This window comes from Xenopus laevis, chromosome 9_10S, assembly GCF_017654675.1.
Source record: "Xenopus laevis strain J_2021 chromosome 9_10S, Xenopus_laevis_v10.1, whole genome shotgun sequence".
Classification (NCBI taxonomy): Eukaryota; Metazoa; Chordata; class Amphibia; order Anura; family Pipidae; genus Xenopus; species Xenopus laevis.
Genome location: NC_054388.1, coordinates 99,430,434 through 99,448,998, shown reverse-complemented (window position 1 = coordinate 99,448,998; position 18,565 = coordinate 99,430,434). Strand labels below are relative to the sequence as shown.

Here is an 18,565-nt window from a genome sequence, read left to right as displayed (position 1 = left end):
TGTGAAAATTTGCAGACGTAAAAAAAAAATGGACACCATCATCTGTTTTTTTGGACACTGGTGCAATTTCGCCAAAAACTTTTCGCAAATTTTTCGCATTTTGCGGCGATACGCCCCAAATTCGCCTATCAATACCAATTGCCTCTTCTTTGGAGCAACTAATCTCCCCGAACTGCTTCCCCCTATTTTCCGCCTGCGTTTCATTTTACAAAGTCGCCCGAAGTTGCCTCACAAGGAAACTTTGGGCGACTTCGGAAAACGAAGGAACGTGAGTGCCATGCCGCAGGCAATTTTTCATTCAAGCAGGTGGAAGACAGTGGGAAGCAGTTCGGTAGATTAGTCGCCCCAAAGAAGAGGCGATTAGTCGCCAGGCGACTAAATCTCCCAAAATCTCCCAGTGTGACCTTATCGTAAAACTCCAACCAGAAAAAATCGGACTTTAATAAATAAACCCCTTGAAGATTACACCAAATTTTAATGCAAATAAAATCAATTTGAGTCCTAGTCTTAGCCTTCAACAAAACATTTTTTCGCATATTATAAAACCTGTTTCTGTTTTTACCATTTTGGGATGAATCAAACTGAGAAGGTAAATTTGCATTTCACAACGTGATATTGTTAAACAGACTTGATCATGAATTTTTTAATTGCACATAGAACACTTGTTAAGACCTGGTTGAGGATTATGAAATGGTTTGCCACAAAAATAACATTTTTTGGAGGGGGGGGGGAGTTTTAAGACATACACTGAACACTGGCACAGGCTATAAAATGCTCAGAATTTATGTCACTGGTGAGTTGCTGAATATTAGGGGTTTACACCATGACACGGTTGATTGACATATGAAACCTGCCCCAAACATACTGATATCTTTAGTACATAGATATTGTTACTTATCCTCAGGCCTCTATACATACAGGAAGTGCAGATTTGTGCATGGTGCATGTTGGGCACAATGAGAACTGTTCCTGGAAAAGGGGAAGTTATGGAAGAGGGATCCTCTGGAAACACAGGAAGACAAGGGCACCATTCTGGAATGGGATTACATGACGAAACGTAGTCCAATAGGACAGACAAACATAATGCATATACTAAAAATATTTATTTTTATTCCAATATACAATTTTAGTTTTAGCTATGTTTTTTTCTCTCTCTCTCCAATGCACCTCGCTGATACTGAGGGTCCAAGCTTTATCTTCTCTGCGCTGCCCTAAAACCTATATATAGAATGCTATATTGTTGGAAACTGGTATGGATAAAAGTATTCACGTATAATGATATATTGGTCATTAAGGGTAGTGATGGGCGAATTTCTCCTGTTTCGCCGAAAATTTTTCCAGCGAAATTCACAAAACGGCGAAAATTTTTCGAAACTTGAAAATTGGCGCCCCCATCAATTTTGATGCCGGTGTTAAAGTTAATGGGCATCCAAATAGTGTTCACACGCGACGGTTTTGATGCAAGCGACTTTTCCGTTGCGCGTCCAAAAATTTTTGACGCCTACAAATTTTCGTGGGAGTTTTGTGAATTTATTCACCAGCGGTGAAGTGCTACAATTCGCTGCGAATTTTGCGATTTTATTCGCCCATCACTAATTAAGGGTATTATACTGTACAAATATTCTTGGCCCCACAAAGGCACATACTGAACCAAGGGATAAATGTTTTTACTGTGCACCATGTTTATCTCCCCTTGTCCTGCATTCTCCCATCACATGTTGTGCGCATGCACCAGTGGAACACAGAATTAACGTATTCTCTGGGTGCCTGCCTTGTAGGCAATCTGAATATATATGTGGATCAGGGTCAGTTCTACCCATGCCATCATATATGAACTAGTAGCTGTAGCCTTAGATCATGCAAAGGGGGATTATTTCAAGGGTAGATCAGGTAGACCAGACATCCAAGCCTAACATTTGATTTGAATAGCATTAGAAGAAAAGGTGAAGGGGCCATACCACTAAGTCAAAGGCATGCATTTATATGAGGGGTCCTTTGTATACCTGCCTCCCACTGTGCTCTGAACATTCATCAGTTCATTTTGCAGCTATTTTTAATACGATGCAGTGACATTTTAACTCAGTCTGTTTTTATTTCTTGTATCTCGTTAATTAACTTTCTTGCTTGGCACCTCTCCAATTTAGCATTTAAAAGACTGTTTTCCCTACAAAGTGATCAGTTTTCATTTAAATTGACATGTCAGTGGTTTTTATCCTCACAATAAAGGATGAACAGAACATTTTACACATTTTACAGTCACGTTGCTCTCTGGTTGCCAAGGGGAATCACAGGAGCAACGGGTTCAGTAACGTTTCTGGGAATGACTGTGTGCTTTATGTCTGTGCATGTTTCTCCATTTTCCATTCTATTTAGCTATATTACATTTTCATATTATGTCTCTGTATTTCCTATGTTCCTACCCCCAGAGCTTTAATCTCCTTTTCCAATGTGTTCGGATCTCCACTTTCACGGTTCTCTTTTCATTCTTTTCCTCACTGTATGTATTGTTCCCGACGCTCTTCTGAGTGTCCAAAGTCTTTGTTAGTGTTCCAGCCTCCCTTATCTTCCTGTTCCAAATTTCCACTCTGATCCTTCCTAATCTCTATTTGCAAAATATTGTTTCTTTGAAATCTGTCTTCTTAGATGGTTACAGATCTTACAGCTCAAGTTACAAATTACTTCCACAGAGTGTTCAAAATCTCTTTTTCAAATACAGTTTTGTATCTCCCTTCCTAGATCATTACACATAGTACAATTTCAGAGTGTTCCAAACTGCCCTTCTTTCTTTTCAGAGGATTGCAAATGAACCTCTTCACTTCCCAAGTCTACCTTCTCAGTGTTCTCAACACCAAAGTCCCTGTGGGTATTTACCCCTGAAAGATGAATATGTGATGGAATTAGAAGGCACGACTGATCTGATCATGGCAGTGCCAGAGTAAAGTTGTAGCAGCACAATTAAAACAATGCAACAATCTTAACTCCAGTTTGTCTTTAAGGCATCACATGGAAATCAGATGCAGCCTAACACCTAGTTTCTTTCTGTAAATAATCGTTTTGCAGGTTTCCTTGAAAGATCAGCTTTCTCCAAGTTGAATCATAAACTGTAGGCAGTTACAAGATGCAACTGACATTTACAAGGAAAGTTATTTTGTGTGTGCCTTCCAAGGACTTGCCTTCTATCTCTCCATATAAAATGTTCCATGTTTGAAGCGGGTATAGATAGATCAGATTGCTCTTTTTACATAACGAAGCCATACATGAGCAGATTTCTGCTGCCAGGTCCTTTAAACTGATTAGGCAACTTATCTTCCAGTGTATGGGGCCCTCCAATGGGTCTCCCCAGCTGATATTTGGCAAAAAATCTACCAGATCTTGATCAGGCAGGTTTGATTTTCCTGCCCAATCAAGGGCCGCATCTGCTAGTTGCATCTGCTAGCCCAGTCTTCCCCAACCAGTGGCTCGTGAGCAACATGTTGCTCACCAACCCTTCGGATTCTGCACTCAGTGGCCTCAAAGAAGGTGCTTGTTTTTGATTTCCAGGCTTGGAGGCAAGATTTTGTTGCATAAAAACTATATGTATTGACAAACTGAGCCTCCTGTAGGTAGGGTTGCCACCTTTTTTGGAAAAAAATACCGGCCTTCCTATATATTTATCTTTTTTCCCTATTAATAACATTGGGATCAACCATCTTTTTTACCAGCCAGGTGGCAACCCTACCTGTAGGTTGACAATCCACTTAGGGGCTACCATATGGCCAATCACAGGACTTATTTGGCACCCGAAGAATATTTTTCATTCTTGTGTAAAAAAAAGGTTGGGGACCCCTGTGCTAGCCTATTCCCACCATTGTAATCTGATCGTATGGCCCTGGGGCTGAACGATCAGATTAACCTGATATCATCTGCCTTTGTTGGGCATATTGGGGGAAAGATCCACTTGTTTTGTGACCTCGCCAAACGAGCGAAGCTTATAGTGTGTGGCCACCTATTGTTTTCGAAGTTCACTAGAGTGAAATTCCGCCACTCTCCAATTTTAAAAAGGCCGAACTGTCACCCATTGATAAATACTCTTTTAAAAATCCCATAGAAATAAATAGAGATTGGAGGAATTTCACCCTAGCGGACTGTGGAGATCTCTAACTTCACTTTTTGATAAATATACCCCTATGTATGTCAAGTATGATATACCTCAGCTCTCAGAGTACTCCAAATCATGTGCTCCCTATATCTACTTCATTTGTTCCATAGCTCCCTTTCTGTTATAATACATCTTTGATTTTAGCCTCCTCCAGAACAAACTGCCACCAGCGGACATTGGTTGAATAGCTCCTGGTGAACACAACCTTTTATTCAGCCTCCCAAACACGAATGTTCTCTATCTCTATGGTTACAGATTCATGTTGTGCAACAGACAGCCCCATAATCTTAAATAGCAGCATTCTAATACTATGTCTGGGACTAAAGATAGGTTTGAAAAAAACTGACAATTGCATACTTTTTTTTTCATATTCTAAATATTTTGCTGTGCCGTTTCAATGTTTTTCTTCTTCTCCTCTGCAAAAGGAGAACATGTGGCTACAGCAAAAATGTTTTACCGTTTATTTACAGAAAGGGTAAAATTGCAGTTATGACATTTTTAAGGTGGCAACATTTGGGTATAAATCAAATAAAAACAGAACTAAATGATGTACCAGCACATAGCCTAAGTCTTATCATAAAACAAATGTAGCTCAAAACAAACAGCTATTTGTATTATATTCTTGTGTATGGTTGCTCTAAACATACAATTTTTTCTGTAGTGTATGAGTAAGTGTCCCCTACAGGCACAAAGACATCAGACTGCCTGTTATTTTGATCACTAGATAGAATCAATTACTTACTATTACTTTTTGAAAGAGTGCCAATTTTTCATGTAGTTAGTTGTTGACTATTATGCACGACCAGCTACAAAAACAACCCTGGACCCTTATGGTTTGAGGTATGATGCAGTACAGGCACTGATGAAGAACACTCTAAAATATACCCCCTAATTTATACCATTCTCTCTACTCATCTACTTATTCTCCATGAACTGACTTTTGGCCCTATTTGACCTCCAAAATTTTGTTGGTCACAAACGACATTTAGTGAATAAGGAATCTGCTCAGAAATCCAATCAGTTATAATGATAATTAACTTTGACCAATCATTGTATCTCTGTATAGTCTACATAAGCATGGTCTCCAAAGACTCAATTACTAAAAAATGCAGTGTGCATGTAAAAAAATGGGTGCAATGCACCTTTTGCATATTGCCTTCCTGAAATGTAGAATTGCTGCAGGTTTATCCATTTTGGAGCACAGAGAAATTTAAATTTAAAACATATTTGAGCATTTTATCTGGGAAATAAGGGAAATAAGCCAGAAATATTATGGGCACATCCTTAGAAGTGATTTATGGATATATATATATATAGTGAAAGTTGGGAGCATTCTTAGAAGTTCCATTAAAAAGAAAGTTGTAAGCACTCTTTGAAGAGACTTGGGGCACTCTTAAAAGTGAATCAAAGAAAGACTTGGGAGCACTTATGGAGAGAAACTGGATCACTTTTAGAAATTAATAATAGATAGAGTTTAGAGCACTCTTAGAAGTCAGAGAGAGTCAGAGAGTTGGGAAGACTTTTAGAAACAAATTAAGGAATGAGTTGGAAGCACTCTTAGAACTGAATTATGGAGAGTGGTTTGGGAGCTCTCTTGAAAGTGAATTATGGAGAGATTCAGGAGTACTCTGAATGGATAGAGTTGGGAGCACTATTTGAATTGTATTTTGGAGAGTCGGGAGCTCTCTTAGAATTCTATTATGAAGAAAGAGTTGAAAGCATTCTTAGCAGTTAAAGAAACTTTAGAGAGTGTTGACAGCACCTCTTAGAAGTGAATTAAGGAGAGAGTTGGTAGCACCCCTAGTGGTAAATTATGGAGAAAGTAGGGAGCACTTCTAGAAGTGAATTATGGAGAGAGTCAGGGGCACTCTTAGAAGTGAATTATGGAGAGAGCCAGTTGGACGCGTAAAAGTTGAGAGCACTCTTAAGATGGCCATAGACGTAGAGATCAGCTCATTTGGCGATCTCTCCCCGATATGCCCACATTGAGGTGGGCGATATTGGGCTAATCCGATCGTGGGCACTAGGGCCCAACGATTGGTTCATAATGCATCCGATACAGGCGGTCGGATCATAGGACTGCATAAACGCACAGATGCGGCCGCAATCCGATGGGATTTTTTAACCTGCCCAATCGAGATCTGCCCAACTTTCGGCCAGATATCGATCGGGGAAGCCCGTCGGATGGCCCCACACACGGGCCAATAAACTGCCAACTCGGTCTGTCAGCAGCTTTTATCGGGCCATGTATGGAGGCATTTAGATATGAATTAGGGAGAGAATTAGCAGCACTATTACAAGTGAATGATAAAGAAAGTTGAGGCACCCTTAGAAGTGGATTAAGGAGAGAGACTATGAAGTGAAGTATGGTTGGAGTTGGAAACACTATTAGAAGTATAGTGTGGAAAGAGTTGAGAGTACTTCTCAAAGTGAATTATGGAGAGAGCTGGGAGCACACCTAGAAGTGAATTATGGAGAGAGCTGGGAGCACACCTAGAAGTGAATTATGGAGAGAGGGTGTCAGGAGCACTTTTAGATTTGAATTCCGGAACATACTTGATGGGAGATATATGGATCACTGTATAAAGCTGATACCAAGCACATATGAAGTAGTCTTTCTGTATAAATCATTAATTTCTATTTGCCACAGAGAAACAGTGGTTAGAAACTTACCAGCAGGGGGAAGTTTGCAGGTTACCATAGAGTCTGATGAGCCAGCTGCAGGAAGGCGAGGAATGCTGTCCTGATGCTGTGGGACTCTGGTCAGCACTGGAGACTGGGGGATGCTGGGAAGGGTCAAAGACTTCCCAAGAACAGGTCTCTGTAGCTTTCTATCCAGAGACCTGAAATACATAAAAAATAGCCATTATCTTAGCATTTGTATCAACTTCACTTGATAGTGCTGTTATAGAGATACAGAATATATTAAACAATGAAGTGGGTCATGCCGGGCCCATCCAGCCGTTGTTCAATTTGATCACAAATGTGGATGGTTACATTTCACTAATTTAATAGATGCTCCTGGACAACTGGTCCTATCACTTTACAACACAACTTATTACTAGTAGGACAGTGACTCCACACATATACTAGAGGTGGCCCTGTGTACATCGGCACAAGGGAACCCTGGTTATTCCCATTTTAAAAGGTCACATAGCTGGAAATAAAACTGGAAATTTGCCCCACACAAGGACAACCAGATTTCAATGATCCATTCAAATGGCTGCTGAAACGATGTGCATCTCCTGAAAAATGCAGGATCGCTCCGATGAGAGGTATAGGCATTTACTGTCCGGTGGGATTTCATAGGATCAACTAACAAACTGGATTGAATATTTAGAATGTTTTTCAGCATTCAGTGAAAATCTGGATTTGCTGAATATATATTTTTTTTCACCAGAAGAAATTCTGTGTGATAATGATCAATAGGATGTGCAATTGTTTAACTCTTTTCCTGCAGCAATAAAAAAAAGTTTGCAAGAATAAATAAGTCCCATAGCAGTAAAAAAAACACTAAGAAGTATCAACACATCTGATGATTTCCTTTTAGTCTTGGTTCACTTCCCCGCCAGTTCCTATTTTGTGCTGTACATGTGTCCTACATAACAAGAGCCAGTGCAGCCCAAAGTTCCGGGTCATTGAATGTTAATTGAACAATCTGGTTTGACAAGTACTTCAATCTAAAGAGAAATGTATCTACAGCCTACAGTTATATCTTGTAATCCTGGCATCCTTCTGCTAAAATTAGAAACGAATCCGTAGAATAAACGTTAAGGTTCCACCATGTAAGACAAGCAGATGGCAATTCATTGTCGCGGCACAGTGGCTGCTTAAAAAGTGACACATTAATATTAAATAGGTCGTGGAGTTTGCAGTTTACAAACACAGAATAAGTAAACACATTATGGGGCAGGAACGCTAACCCTTTCCTTTATGTAAGAAACTAAAGCTATGAGACATCATGCCCATACACTGAGATGCAGTACAAACATCATGTACTGTGCCGAGTGAGGCCCAACAAACAAAACTACAATATTCTTTAATTCATCCCTAGGCCTCAATGTTTCTCCCATTTTCTCCTTCATTATTGAGCCAGTATGCACCTGGACTGTTTGCTATAGGACAGTGATCCCCAACCAGTGGCCCATGAGCAACACGTTGCTCTCCAACCCCTTGAATGTTGCTCCCAGTGGCCACAAATCAGCTTATTTTTAATTTCCAGGCAATTTTTAGTTGCATAAAAAACTGATTTATGGCCAAACAGAGCCTGCTGTAGAGTGCCAGTGCACACAGGGCTATAAAATAGCCAATCACAACCCTTATTTGGCACATTCAAGAACTTTTTTCATGTTTGTGTCACTTCTCAACTCTCTGTACATTTAAATGTGGCTCACGGCTAAAAAAAGGTTGGAGACCCCTGTTATAGGAGGACAAATATAATGGTCTCTACAACCAGGTGATACTTTCTGCCATCAGATTGGATCACACCCTGCAGTTTAACTGGCCTGGGGCCGTGGAATAAAAGATAACTGCTGATTAAAAAAATGGACCACTGAAGTGCTGTCAAACTGGGACATATGGGGTTCTTTTATGTATGTAATTTTATGCCAACCCCTAAATGCTGAAACCTGTATGATACAATATTCAAGCCAACGAAATAGCCACCGCATGGCATGAACCAGACCAAACTTTTCTATAGTTTACACAAGTTGGTTATGCTCTTTATACCTTGACTGTGTTACAGAACAACAATAACTCCCACTCCTTCTGCCAGTGCTGCGTCCAGGCCGAATGTCCTCCCCCGACTTTCTCAAGCTGAAGTACTCGGTCAGTTTCCCAAATGAGGACATGCTCCCACCACTCTGTGTTAGGTTTCAGCAAGCCTACCCTCTTCCCACTTAACTGGGGCAGGTTTGATATCAGCAGTCCTCGCATCCCCTGAGGGCAAGTCACCAAGGCGTCTTCCTGTTAATGACCCATGTCTCTTGATTTGACTGACTCAAAAAGAGGATGTCATGAGGAAAACCCCATTCTGAAGTTTTAGTTAAAGAAGAAACTGTTGGCATTGGTGCCTTATAAATAAAGTATCACAATAATAGACCGAATAGCTCTTTGAAATAGTTCTATAGTTCTATACTTCACATGTTACCTTTCTTAACCTTCTCCTACATGTTTTTGTGATTCTACCACCATCAATAGCCTTAAGTACATTTATCCTTTACAAGTGATGATCTTCAGAAATATTGCAAGTTCCATGACTAAAGCCAGTGCCCCACCAGCAAGCTTTTATTGTCCTATGTGTCTCTACGGCATCCATTACTCAATAGATACATTACTAAGCATGAACCATCAGATTTCTGGCCACCCAGCTGGGCTGATGCAATTGTTTAGTGTTCAGTGTCAGAGCCTGGTCAAACCAATATCAGGAAAAAAGAATCTGAGAAGACAAGTAACCGTTTTGGACCCAACTTGGTCTAGACTCAAATGTATGGACAACTTAAGTTTACTGACATCAACAGAAGAAGTATATGGCAGGGAAAAGTAGAATCAAGTCTTTAGGTTAAAGTGAAGAATCCCAAGAATTATATAATACTTAGTGACATATGATTACAACTAGGCTTATGTTTAGGTCAACAGAACACTATATCGGTGGGTTATTTCCAAGCAATGCTGGGATGCACCTACACACTACTTCATAACATATTACATAAAAAGGTTTTCTTTAACAGTGTGAGATAAAGGCAAATTAAAACATCTCGGCATAAGACAGTTCACTAATAAGCCTCTGTGAAGTTAGCATGGAGACCAAACGAGAGTAAGCAGAAATGGTTGCCATGTGAACACTCCGCTGCAGGCTTCGGCCTTCGTAAAAACATCTAGAAGAGAAACTGCTAAATATTAGCTTGTGTGTGTTTGTATATATTTATGTATACTTATCTTTATGCACACATAGATATATCAGTCACTTCCTATATCAGTCACAATGAACAGAATAGTTACATAGAGTGCAGATAGAGGGTTATATGAAGGTTTTAATGTTATGTTGGGAAAGAGCAGTGAGAAGTGAGGTGAGAGGGAGATGCAGTGTGGCCTTTCATGTAACGTGTTCTAATGTGTGTTATTCCTTCACTAGTCTCTGCCTATTATACCTGCATTAGGACACGGTACCCAGACACCTGGCTCTTATCATCAGGGATCAATTTTATCATTCAGGTGGCAACGCTACTTATCATTGCACCTAATGCACAGGTACCAGCAGGACTGTATTTAGGTCAGATGCTGCCCTAGGCATCGGACCTAAACACGCCCCTACGTTGTGCGCGTTGACGTCACATGTTGGCGCACCAACGTCATGCTTTGTGTGCATTGACGTCACGCAGCGTGGCACCACGAGGGCCGCCCCCAAAACCATTCCGCCTTAGGCACAGGCCCTTGGGGGCCTATATATAAACATGGCCCTGGGTATCAGGACACCTAGCTCCCCCCCATGTGTATAATCTCACCAGTGCTCTTCACATCTTTCAGATACAAAGATATCAGGGCAGCTCTTTCAACCTCATTCTTCTTCCTTATACATAGACATTAGGGCACCTACTGTAACCCTCACGCCTCCTAATACACAAATATGAGGGTGCATACATATCCCCTCCTCCTAATATACAGACATCAGTCATCTACCTCTTCCTTCTACCACAAAAACATTGAGGCACCTTATACTCTCCTCCTAGTATACAGACATCATGACATCTACCTCTCTCCTAACTCCTCATGCAAGACATACCTTTCCCCCTACCAACTGTAATAATGGTAGACTATTGATGGCCGTACAGATTAAAGAGATCCTGTCATCGGAAAACATGTTTTTTTCAAAACGCATCAGTTAATAGTGCTACTCCAGCAGAATTCTGCACTGAAATCCATTTCTCAAAAGAGCAAACAGATTTTTTAATATTAAATTTTGAAATCTGACATGGAGCTAGACATTTTGTCAATTTCCCAGCTGCCCCTGGTCATGTGACTTGTGCCTGCACTTTAGGAGAGAAATGCTTTCTGGCAGGCTGCTGTTTTTCCTTCTCAATGTAACTGAATGTGTCTCAGTGGGACATGGGTTTTTACTATTGAGTGTTGTTCTTAGATCTACCAGGCAGCTGTTATCTTGTGTTAAGGAGCTGTTATCTGGTTACCTTCCCATTGTTCTTTTGTTTGGCTGCTGGGGGGGGGGGAAGGGAGGGGGTGATACAGGGTCGGACTGGGGGGCCCGGGGCCCACCGGGACCGCTGTCCAGGGCCCCCCTCTGGCCCCCGCTACCTACTTTGAGCCGAATCGCCGATCACCATACTCGCTCAGGCGGCGCATCGCGCATGCGCAAAAATCACTAAGCACACATGCGTAAACGAGGCTAGGCGCGCATGCGCAAATAGCGCTGCGCCGAAATTGGTTTTTTTTAGAAAAACTGTTTGGGAGAGCGGGTCTGGCCCGGCGGGGGCCCACTAGGGTCGGGGCCCACCGGGTATTTTCCCGGTGTCCCGCTGGGCCAGTCCGACACTGGGGTGATATCACTCCAACTTGCAGTACAGCAGTAAAGAGTGATTGAAGTTTATCAGAGCACAAGTCACATGACTTGGGGCAGCTGGGAAATTGACAGTATGTCTAGCCCCATGTCAGATTTCAAAATTGAATATAAAAAAATCTGTTTGCTCTTTTGAGAAATGGATTTCAGTGCAGAATTCTGCTGGAGCAGCACTATTAACTGATTCATTTTGAAAAAAATGTTTTTTCCCATGACAGTATCCCTTTAAAGCTGCCGATATCAATCCTTTAGACCAATTTGGCAGCTTATCTACCCGTGTATAGGGGCTTCCGATGGGTCTTCCTGATCGATATTTGGCTACAATATCGATCGGGAAGGTTTCATTTTTCACCCGTCGGAGCCCATTGCTCCTCGTTGTAATCCGATCATTCGGCCCTAGCCCTGCATTGGTGGGCATATCAGGGAAAGATCCGCTCGTTTGGCGTTGTTGCCAAACGAGCGGATCTTATGGTGTATGGCCAGTTTAACGCTCACATTCTTAATAAAACACAGACACCAGCTTATCTCATTTTTACTTCCCGATAAAAAGTCATCATGACACTTACCTCTAATATTAAAAACAGACACCTTTCCTCCTTCCAGTACTCAGGCTTAAGGGCTCCTTCCTCTCACCATCTACTAATAAGCAGACAATTTGGTGCCTATCTTCCCCTTTTCCTGATATCCAGGTTTCAGAGAACTAAACACTCTCTTCTTTTTAATACACAGACATCAGTTCACCTACCTCTCCCATCCTACTAACACACAGACACAAGGACAAGTATCTCTCCTCTTTTCTTATTACTCTCACAATATCCAATATAATCCCACTTCAGTGCATAGATATTAGAAGCTCGCCTTTTCTACACTACCCCATGGGCACACCAATAACCCATATAAAGTCTCCAGCACCCTCACCAAATTTTGGCCAACAATTCTCAGCTGGTACAAACCACCACAAGATCCCAGGAACTGCCCTTCTCTTGTTGTAATCCGAGAATGATTCACTATGTTTCCCAGGCTCTGTCAGTATACTGTAAAGTGGGAGACACACTACTGTAAGTACATCAAATATGATGTCAGCTCCCTAAAATATCTGCAGACATATTTGCCGTACCCTGGAGTCTGTGAGTAAGTCGGAAGCCAAGACACTGAGGTTGGTGGTATTATCATTCCCGACTATGTTGCTTGGTGAGTAACTCTTCTTAGTGATGAAGGGGACGGTGACAGTGGGGTAAGGCAGTAGAGCAACGTTCTGCCCTTGGTTATCAGTACGGCCATTTCTGCAGTTATTCCAGTACTAAGTGATAAATAAACTCTGCCAGTGGTTCTGTAACCTCATAGCTAATGACATGGAAACATAAAAAATATAAAAAAGGCAACAATAAACACCTGCATAGTAAGGGGTGGTGGCAGGAGCTCTACCTGTGTCAGGAATTAGTGCAGGAGGGTCTACAGACTCTGCACCCCCCACACACTATACACACACTCATATCAAGCATCCAGTGCACCCCCCTCACACTATGTATCTCTCAGCACCTACTAAGGTTTACTCAAAAGGATACCACAAGAAGCACCAGAATTGTTCCCGCAATCTGATGCCACCAGCCGTTCCCTCCTCTGTCTCTCTCGCTCTGCCTGATGCTCCAGGAATGTTTAATGAGAGGAAAGCTCGTGGATCACCTCTCAGTCAGTCACACAGAGTAAGGTTCCTTCATAGGCAATCTTCGCCTTTTCGCTCCTGTCTCTCTCGCTCCATCGTTGCCCCTCCTTCCCTTTTCAAATCCTCTCTCCTGCCCCCCCCATTCTCCTTTTTTCCTTCCCCTTCACTGATCTCTCTAATTCTAGTATCACTCTGATACACCGATATACTTTGATGTTAAAGATAATTAACATAACACAACTGACAACCCCTCAATATTGATTTTTCGCCGCAGCCAAAGCTCCTTTTGTTTTTCCTGTTTCTGCAGTAAAACTTAATACCGTCACTGCTGTCCTAGCCCCCTGCTGACAATGGCTGCATGCCACTTTGGCCCAATCGCATTAACCCTTAAGCTGCGGGCCAAAGAAGAGATACCAGGATGGCTCTTACACAGACCTTCTCACTTTCACACCATGTTCCACCATAGGGTGCTGCAGAAGTTCTAGCCTAAAGTAAGAACATAAATAAATGTCAAATTAATTGACTCTATTAAAGGCAAAGTATACTAGAAAAGCCAGCTATACACAGAACAATGTGCCTTTGATGATGTACTTGACCTCCTGGTTAAGAGAGCTAGCACACGGGCAGATTCGGGGAGATTTTGTTACCTGGCGATTATCCGCCTCTTCTGCGGGACGACAATCTCCCCGAACTGCCTTCCCCCTGCTAAAAAGAGAAAACGCCAGCGCCAATGCACTTGCATCGCTTTGATTTCCGAAGTCGCCCGAAGTTGCAATGTGAACAATTGTAGCTGCTTTCAGCTGTAGATTTCCCTCTTGCCTTGGAAGCTGGGGTTCTGCACAACTCAGATGTAGCAATTGAGCAGATAGCAGATCAAGGCTTTTGGTTGGTTTAATGGTTTTTACAGGCTGTCAAATGAAGATCTGCAATTGTAGGCATCGCCAGGCAACCAGTGATGAAGTTTGGCAGTATTTAGGTACATATAGGACTCTCACATAAGGGTCAGTATGAACTTATTTTTCACTTAAAGGGCAACTACAGCCTATGGAAAATTTCTTTAGGGATTTCCAGCTGTCCACAGCAACCAAAGAGCATTTATTGTTCTATGTCTTTAGGAATAAGTGATTGGTTGCTATGGGTTACTAGACCAGGAGCAAACTTTGCAGCTGTTTCTTCAATCCTTCTGTTTATGTTATATTGACAAAGTCTGGGGAGTGTGTGCTAAGTGGGGGCATATTTACCTGTATACATATCAACGTTGTGCCATATAAGTTTACTCGGTTGAGGAATATCCCTGCAAAAATTAGTGATGGGCGAATAAATTCGGCTGGCACGAATTCGTGGTGAATTTCCGCGTTTCACAGACGGCAAATAAAATCGCCTCAATCGCCCACAATAATTTGCAGGTGAAAAATCGCCGGCGTCAATTTCCGTTTTTTTATTTTCGTGAAAACGTTCGAATTGTTCGATTTTTCCATGAAAACTTTCAAATTGCTCGATTCTGTAGTGAAAACATTCATAGTGCTCAATTTTTTTGTGAAAACGTTTGAATTGCTCGTTTTAGTGAAAACTTTTGAATTGCTCGATTTTTCTGTAAAAACATTCGAATTGCTTGATTTTATAGTGAAAACTTTCGAAGTGGTCGATTTTTTCATGAAAACATTCGAATTGCTCAATTGTTTCTTGAAACCGTTCGGATTTCATGATTTTTTCGTGAACACCATCATTTATGACCACCGCAGGGCACAGTTTCTTAAATTCTATAAAGGATGGCAAGAAACATGCCAATCAGCTATGTGAATAAACTGCAATTTCTGAGGGGTCAAGTGCAGTGGGTGGAAAGTTGAAAATAATAATATGGGTGCAGTCCACCATGTTTTCTGCATTTAGCACCGTGTCAAAATGGAGCACAGAGATCTGTATTCGCCAGTAGCGCTATATTCATAAGGAGCCAGTAACCATACCTCCGTCTAACCTACCCGACCCCTAATATGAGTGTCCAGAGAGGTGCAAATCACAACCGGCTCTTATCATCTGCTCTATGCGTGTGGCAAGGACAGGGCTTTTGCACCCAGTAGTGCAGTCCAGCACCTTAAGCTGGATTTATTTATCTGGTGGAGAGTGCAGTGAGATCCTGGATGCAAGTGATCTTTGTATGAGCACTAACTGCCCTCCCTTCCTAAATGCTTGACATAATCAAGTGACTCCTGGCAATCAAAAAGCAGATTTATTTTGAGGCTACATTTTTATTGATATTATTCAAGCCCACTTCTGTTTATATCTCATTTTAACATGCAAAGAAATGCCCGGTCTCTAGAGTCAGCAAATTCACAGCCCATAGAACAAAAAAATCTGAACCGCCATTCTTTTTGTAATTAGACCAAAGTGCAATTGCTCCTAGAATGGCCCCATGTACAAAACAACAACAATAATAATAATAATAATAATAATACATCACAATTGCACCCCCAAGCCCTCTAAAATAACAGCTGAAAACGTAATTGCACATGCAAGATGATTCTCCAATGGGAAGTATCCCGAAATTAATCAATCATTGTGCTATTATCTTTCATAAGGAGATTAAAGTTCAGTTTTCACTTGTCGATATAACACTGTAAAGAGGGTTCAGAAGGGTCGATAACATGCTGTTTAGGTGCTCGGTTGCAGAAAAGAGAAACAGGTGTAATGAAAGCAGGCAGGATTCTCATTGGAGGAATCACTTGTACCTGTTGGACCTCTGGCCTTGGAACTTGGAAAAAGTTCTATGGCGCAATATTGCTTTATCCCTGAAGTTACAAGACAACCAGTCCCAGTATGTCCATGATAATATATTTGAGTATTCTGGGAGTGATAGTCCATCAATATTTAGGAGGAGCACCGTTGCTACAGAAGGTTTATGTGCCCTTCAGTCAAAATATAAACTTCCTAAAGAGCCTTTTCTATAGTTAGAAAATGACCAGTATCATAAAGAAGATTTTGATTCTTGTGCACCAAATGCCATTAAAACTAACACAAAACATTTCTTATCCACTAAGTGCATTGTGACTTGATCAAGTGGAAACGGCGGGAGCACAAAGAGAAGCGCCACACTCTGGCTATGTATTCTTCATATGCACAAAGCCTGCTAATCCTCCTTCATATATCTGTCCCCAAAAAAAAAATCCCCAGAAGCAAGGAAAGGCTCTGCTATAGCATGCATAGGCAGTATTAGCTTAAGTACAGGGAATGGCTTCAAAGGGAAATATTCCATGTATGAGAATGCATTATCTTCTCTTTAGACATTGATAAATGGGAATATAGATTACTGTGTACTGGACCTCTGCATGTAGGACTGCAATTGCCTTGGCCAATGCATCCTCTATACACTGTAACAGTATGATTACAAGACTTTTTAAAACACATGGCAGCTCCCATAGTACAGTACATAGCCATTAAAGCATATCAAAGCAGTGTTCGGCTACTTTCAAGGATCAGTGTTGAGCTTGGAAATAGATATATGGCCAGCCAATTGAATTGAGTTGAGCAGAGCAGGAATAATCCTTTGCATTTGCACTGAAGAGACTGCCCTTAATCATCCTTGGAAGAATAATGAAGCAGCCTGAGAAACAGCAGGAAAATGGGACAAGGGGACCAATAAGATTTCAAATGAATCTAGGTGAAAGCTAGTTCTTATATCAGCAACTGTATCCATTTTTATGTAGGTAAGGCTATCAGAGGATCTCCCAGTGGACCCCAACCTAGGACAGTCTTCAGTTCTGCTGACAGCCTCTACAATCTGGCATTATCTATATCTAATGTCTGTGTTGGTGACAGGTTCTCTGGTGGGCTCTAGGAGACCCAGTCCAACACTGCCTTTTCCTTTCCTTTACATTCTGCCATCGCTACCGCTTCTTTGATGTCTTCTTTGACATCTTTGATGTCTTCTCTTCCTGTTTTCAGGGTTGTACTGGGCCGACGAGACACTGGGGCGTTTGTGGGCCCCACTGACCCTCCACGATCCACGCTGCCTGTCAGGAACTAAATAGTGCTGAGATTTGCCCTAAATCCCCAGCTGGGATCTCAAATCTGATGCTTCCCTAATAACAATTGAAAGAAATCGAGAGGAATTCAGTTAAAAAATAATTATAAAGGCTGCTGAGTCTATATAGGCGTCTCTGTAATGGCCACTCTGGAACATTTCGTCATGCCTATAGGAAGCTCTTATAGAGCCACAATGTGAAGCACTTTCTGCACCAACTTTTCTGCCTTTGCAAATCTTTTCCTGGGGATTACAGAATGCTCTCGGCAGGCATGAAATGAGATTGTGCATCGGCTTGGTGCGCATCCAGAGCTAGTAGTTATTATTATATGCCTGCACAGCAAAATGCACAAACACCGCTAGTTCCTCTGTAAGTGCTGAAGGGTCACGTTGTTGTGCTGCATCCCCTCTGCTTGTACAATGTGTGCTTGTGTGTCTAGCATCCCGGCTATTTGATTACTGTTCAGTCCATGAGGGGACCAGTGTGCATCACTGCAAGGCCTGATGGAGAACCTGCTGCTTGACTTCTCAACTGCCATCTGCTTGTAATGATCTAAGGGAAGCCCTGTTGCTAGCAGTCACTTTTCTCTGTTTCTGTTAGTCAACAATGAATTAGCATCTAATTCATTTGGGCAAAAGCATTCCCTTACATGGCTATCATGGGGGGGAGAGATAACTTTTGTGCATACCTGTCACCCACCAGCTGGCTTTGGGAGTTGTAGTGTCACAGCACCTGGAGAATCAACCATTGATTGCTTTTAAGAAGACCGTACGCAGTGTGCTTTTCAGTATTCAGAGCTGCTGATTGAAGACAATTAAGGGGGCACTACTCTGGTAGGATTGGGACCTTATTTCTGTATCCTCCTCCCTAATTGAATTGGTGTTAATTAATATTTTTAGTAGAATGATAGTAAAGTTCTCCTAAGCCCATAAACAGCCCTCCCTCAACCCAGAGGAACATTCAACCTTACCCAAAGATGACTTCTGGAGGCCAAGATAGGGGCAACAGCCTCACAGGGTAGCAGTTGTAGGTAAGAAGATTGAGATAATAACAGACACACTAATAAAAGCTGTTAATAGAAATGATGTGGGCCCTGTATTATTAGCAGGGAGTCTTGACCACTACCCATCTGGCCACTTAGAAGGTCGGCCCAGCCAACTAAATAGAATGTGGCC

General features: G+C 41.7%; 1 protein-coding gene and 1 long non-coding RNA gene across 3 annotated transcripts in view; both read right to left on the bottom strand.

Annotated features, from left to right (window-relative positions):
* Nucleotides 1-6,894, bottom strand: part of ankfn1l.S (ankyrin repeat and fibronectin type III domain containing 1 like S homeolog) — a 178,975-nt gene extending 172,081 nt beyond the window's left edge. For both annotated transcript variants that reach the window (XM_041577990.1, XM_041577992.1), the window contains exon 1: nt 6,812-6,894. In XM_041577990.1, coding sequence (XP_041433924.1) covers nt 6,812-6,839 — 28 coding nt within the window. In that variant the 5' untranslated portion in view covers nt 6,840-6,894. The remainder of the gene's footprint in view (nt 1-6,811) is intronic.
* Nucleotides 6,895-13,527, bottom strand: LOC121398756. Its single transcript, XR_005964507.1, has 3 exons — nt 13,274-13,527; nt 8,867-9,170; nt 6,895-6,981 (listed from the first exon to the last, which is right to left on the bottom strand). It is a non-coding gene; the product is annotated as an uncharacterized LOC121398756 (long non-coding RNA).
* Nucleotides 13,528-18,565: the final 5,038 nt, after the last annotated feature.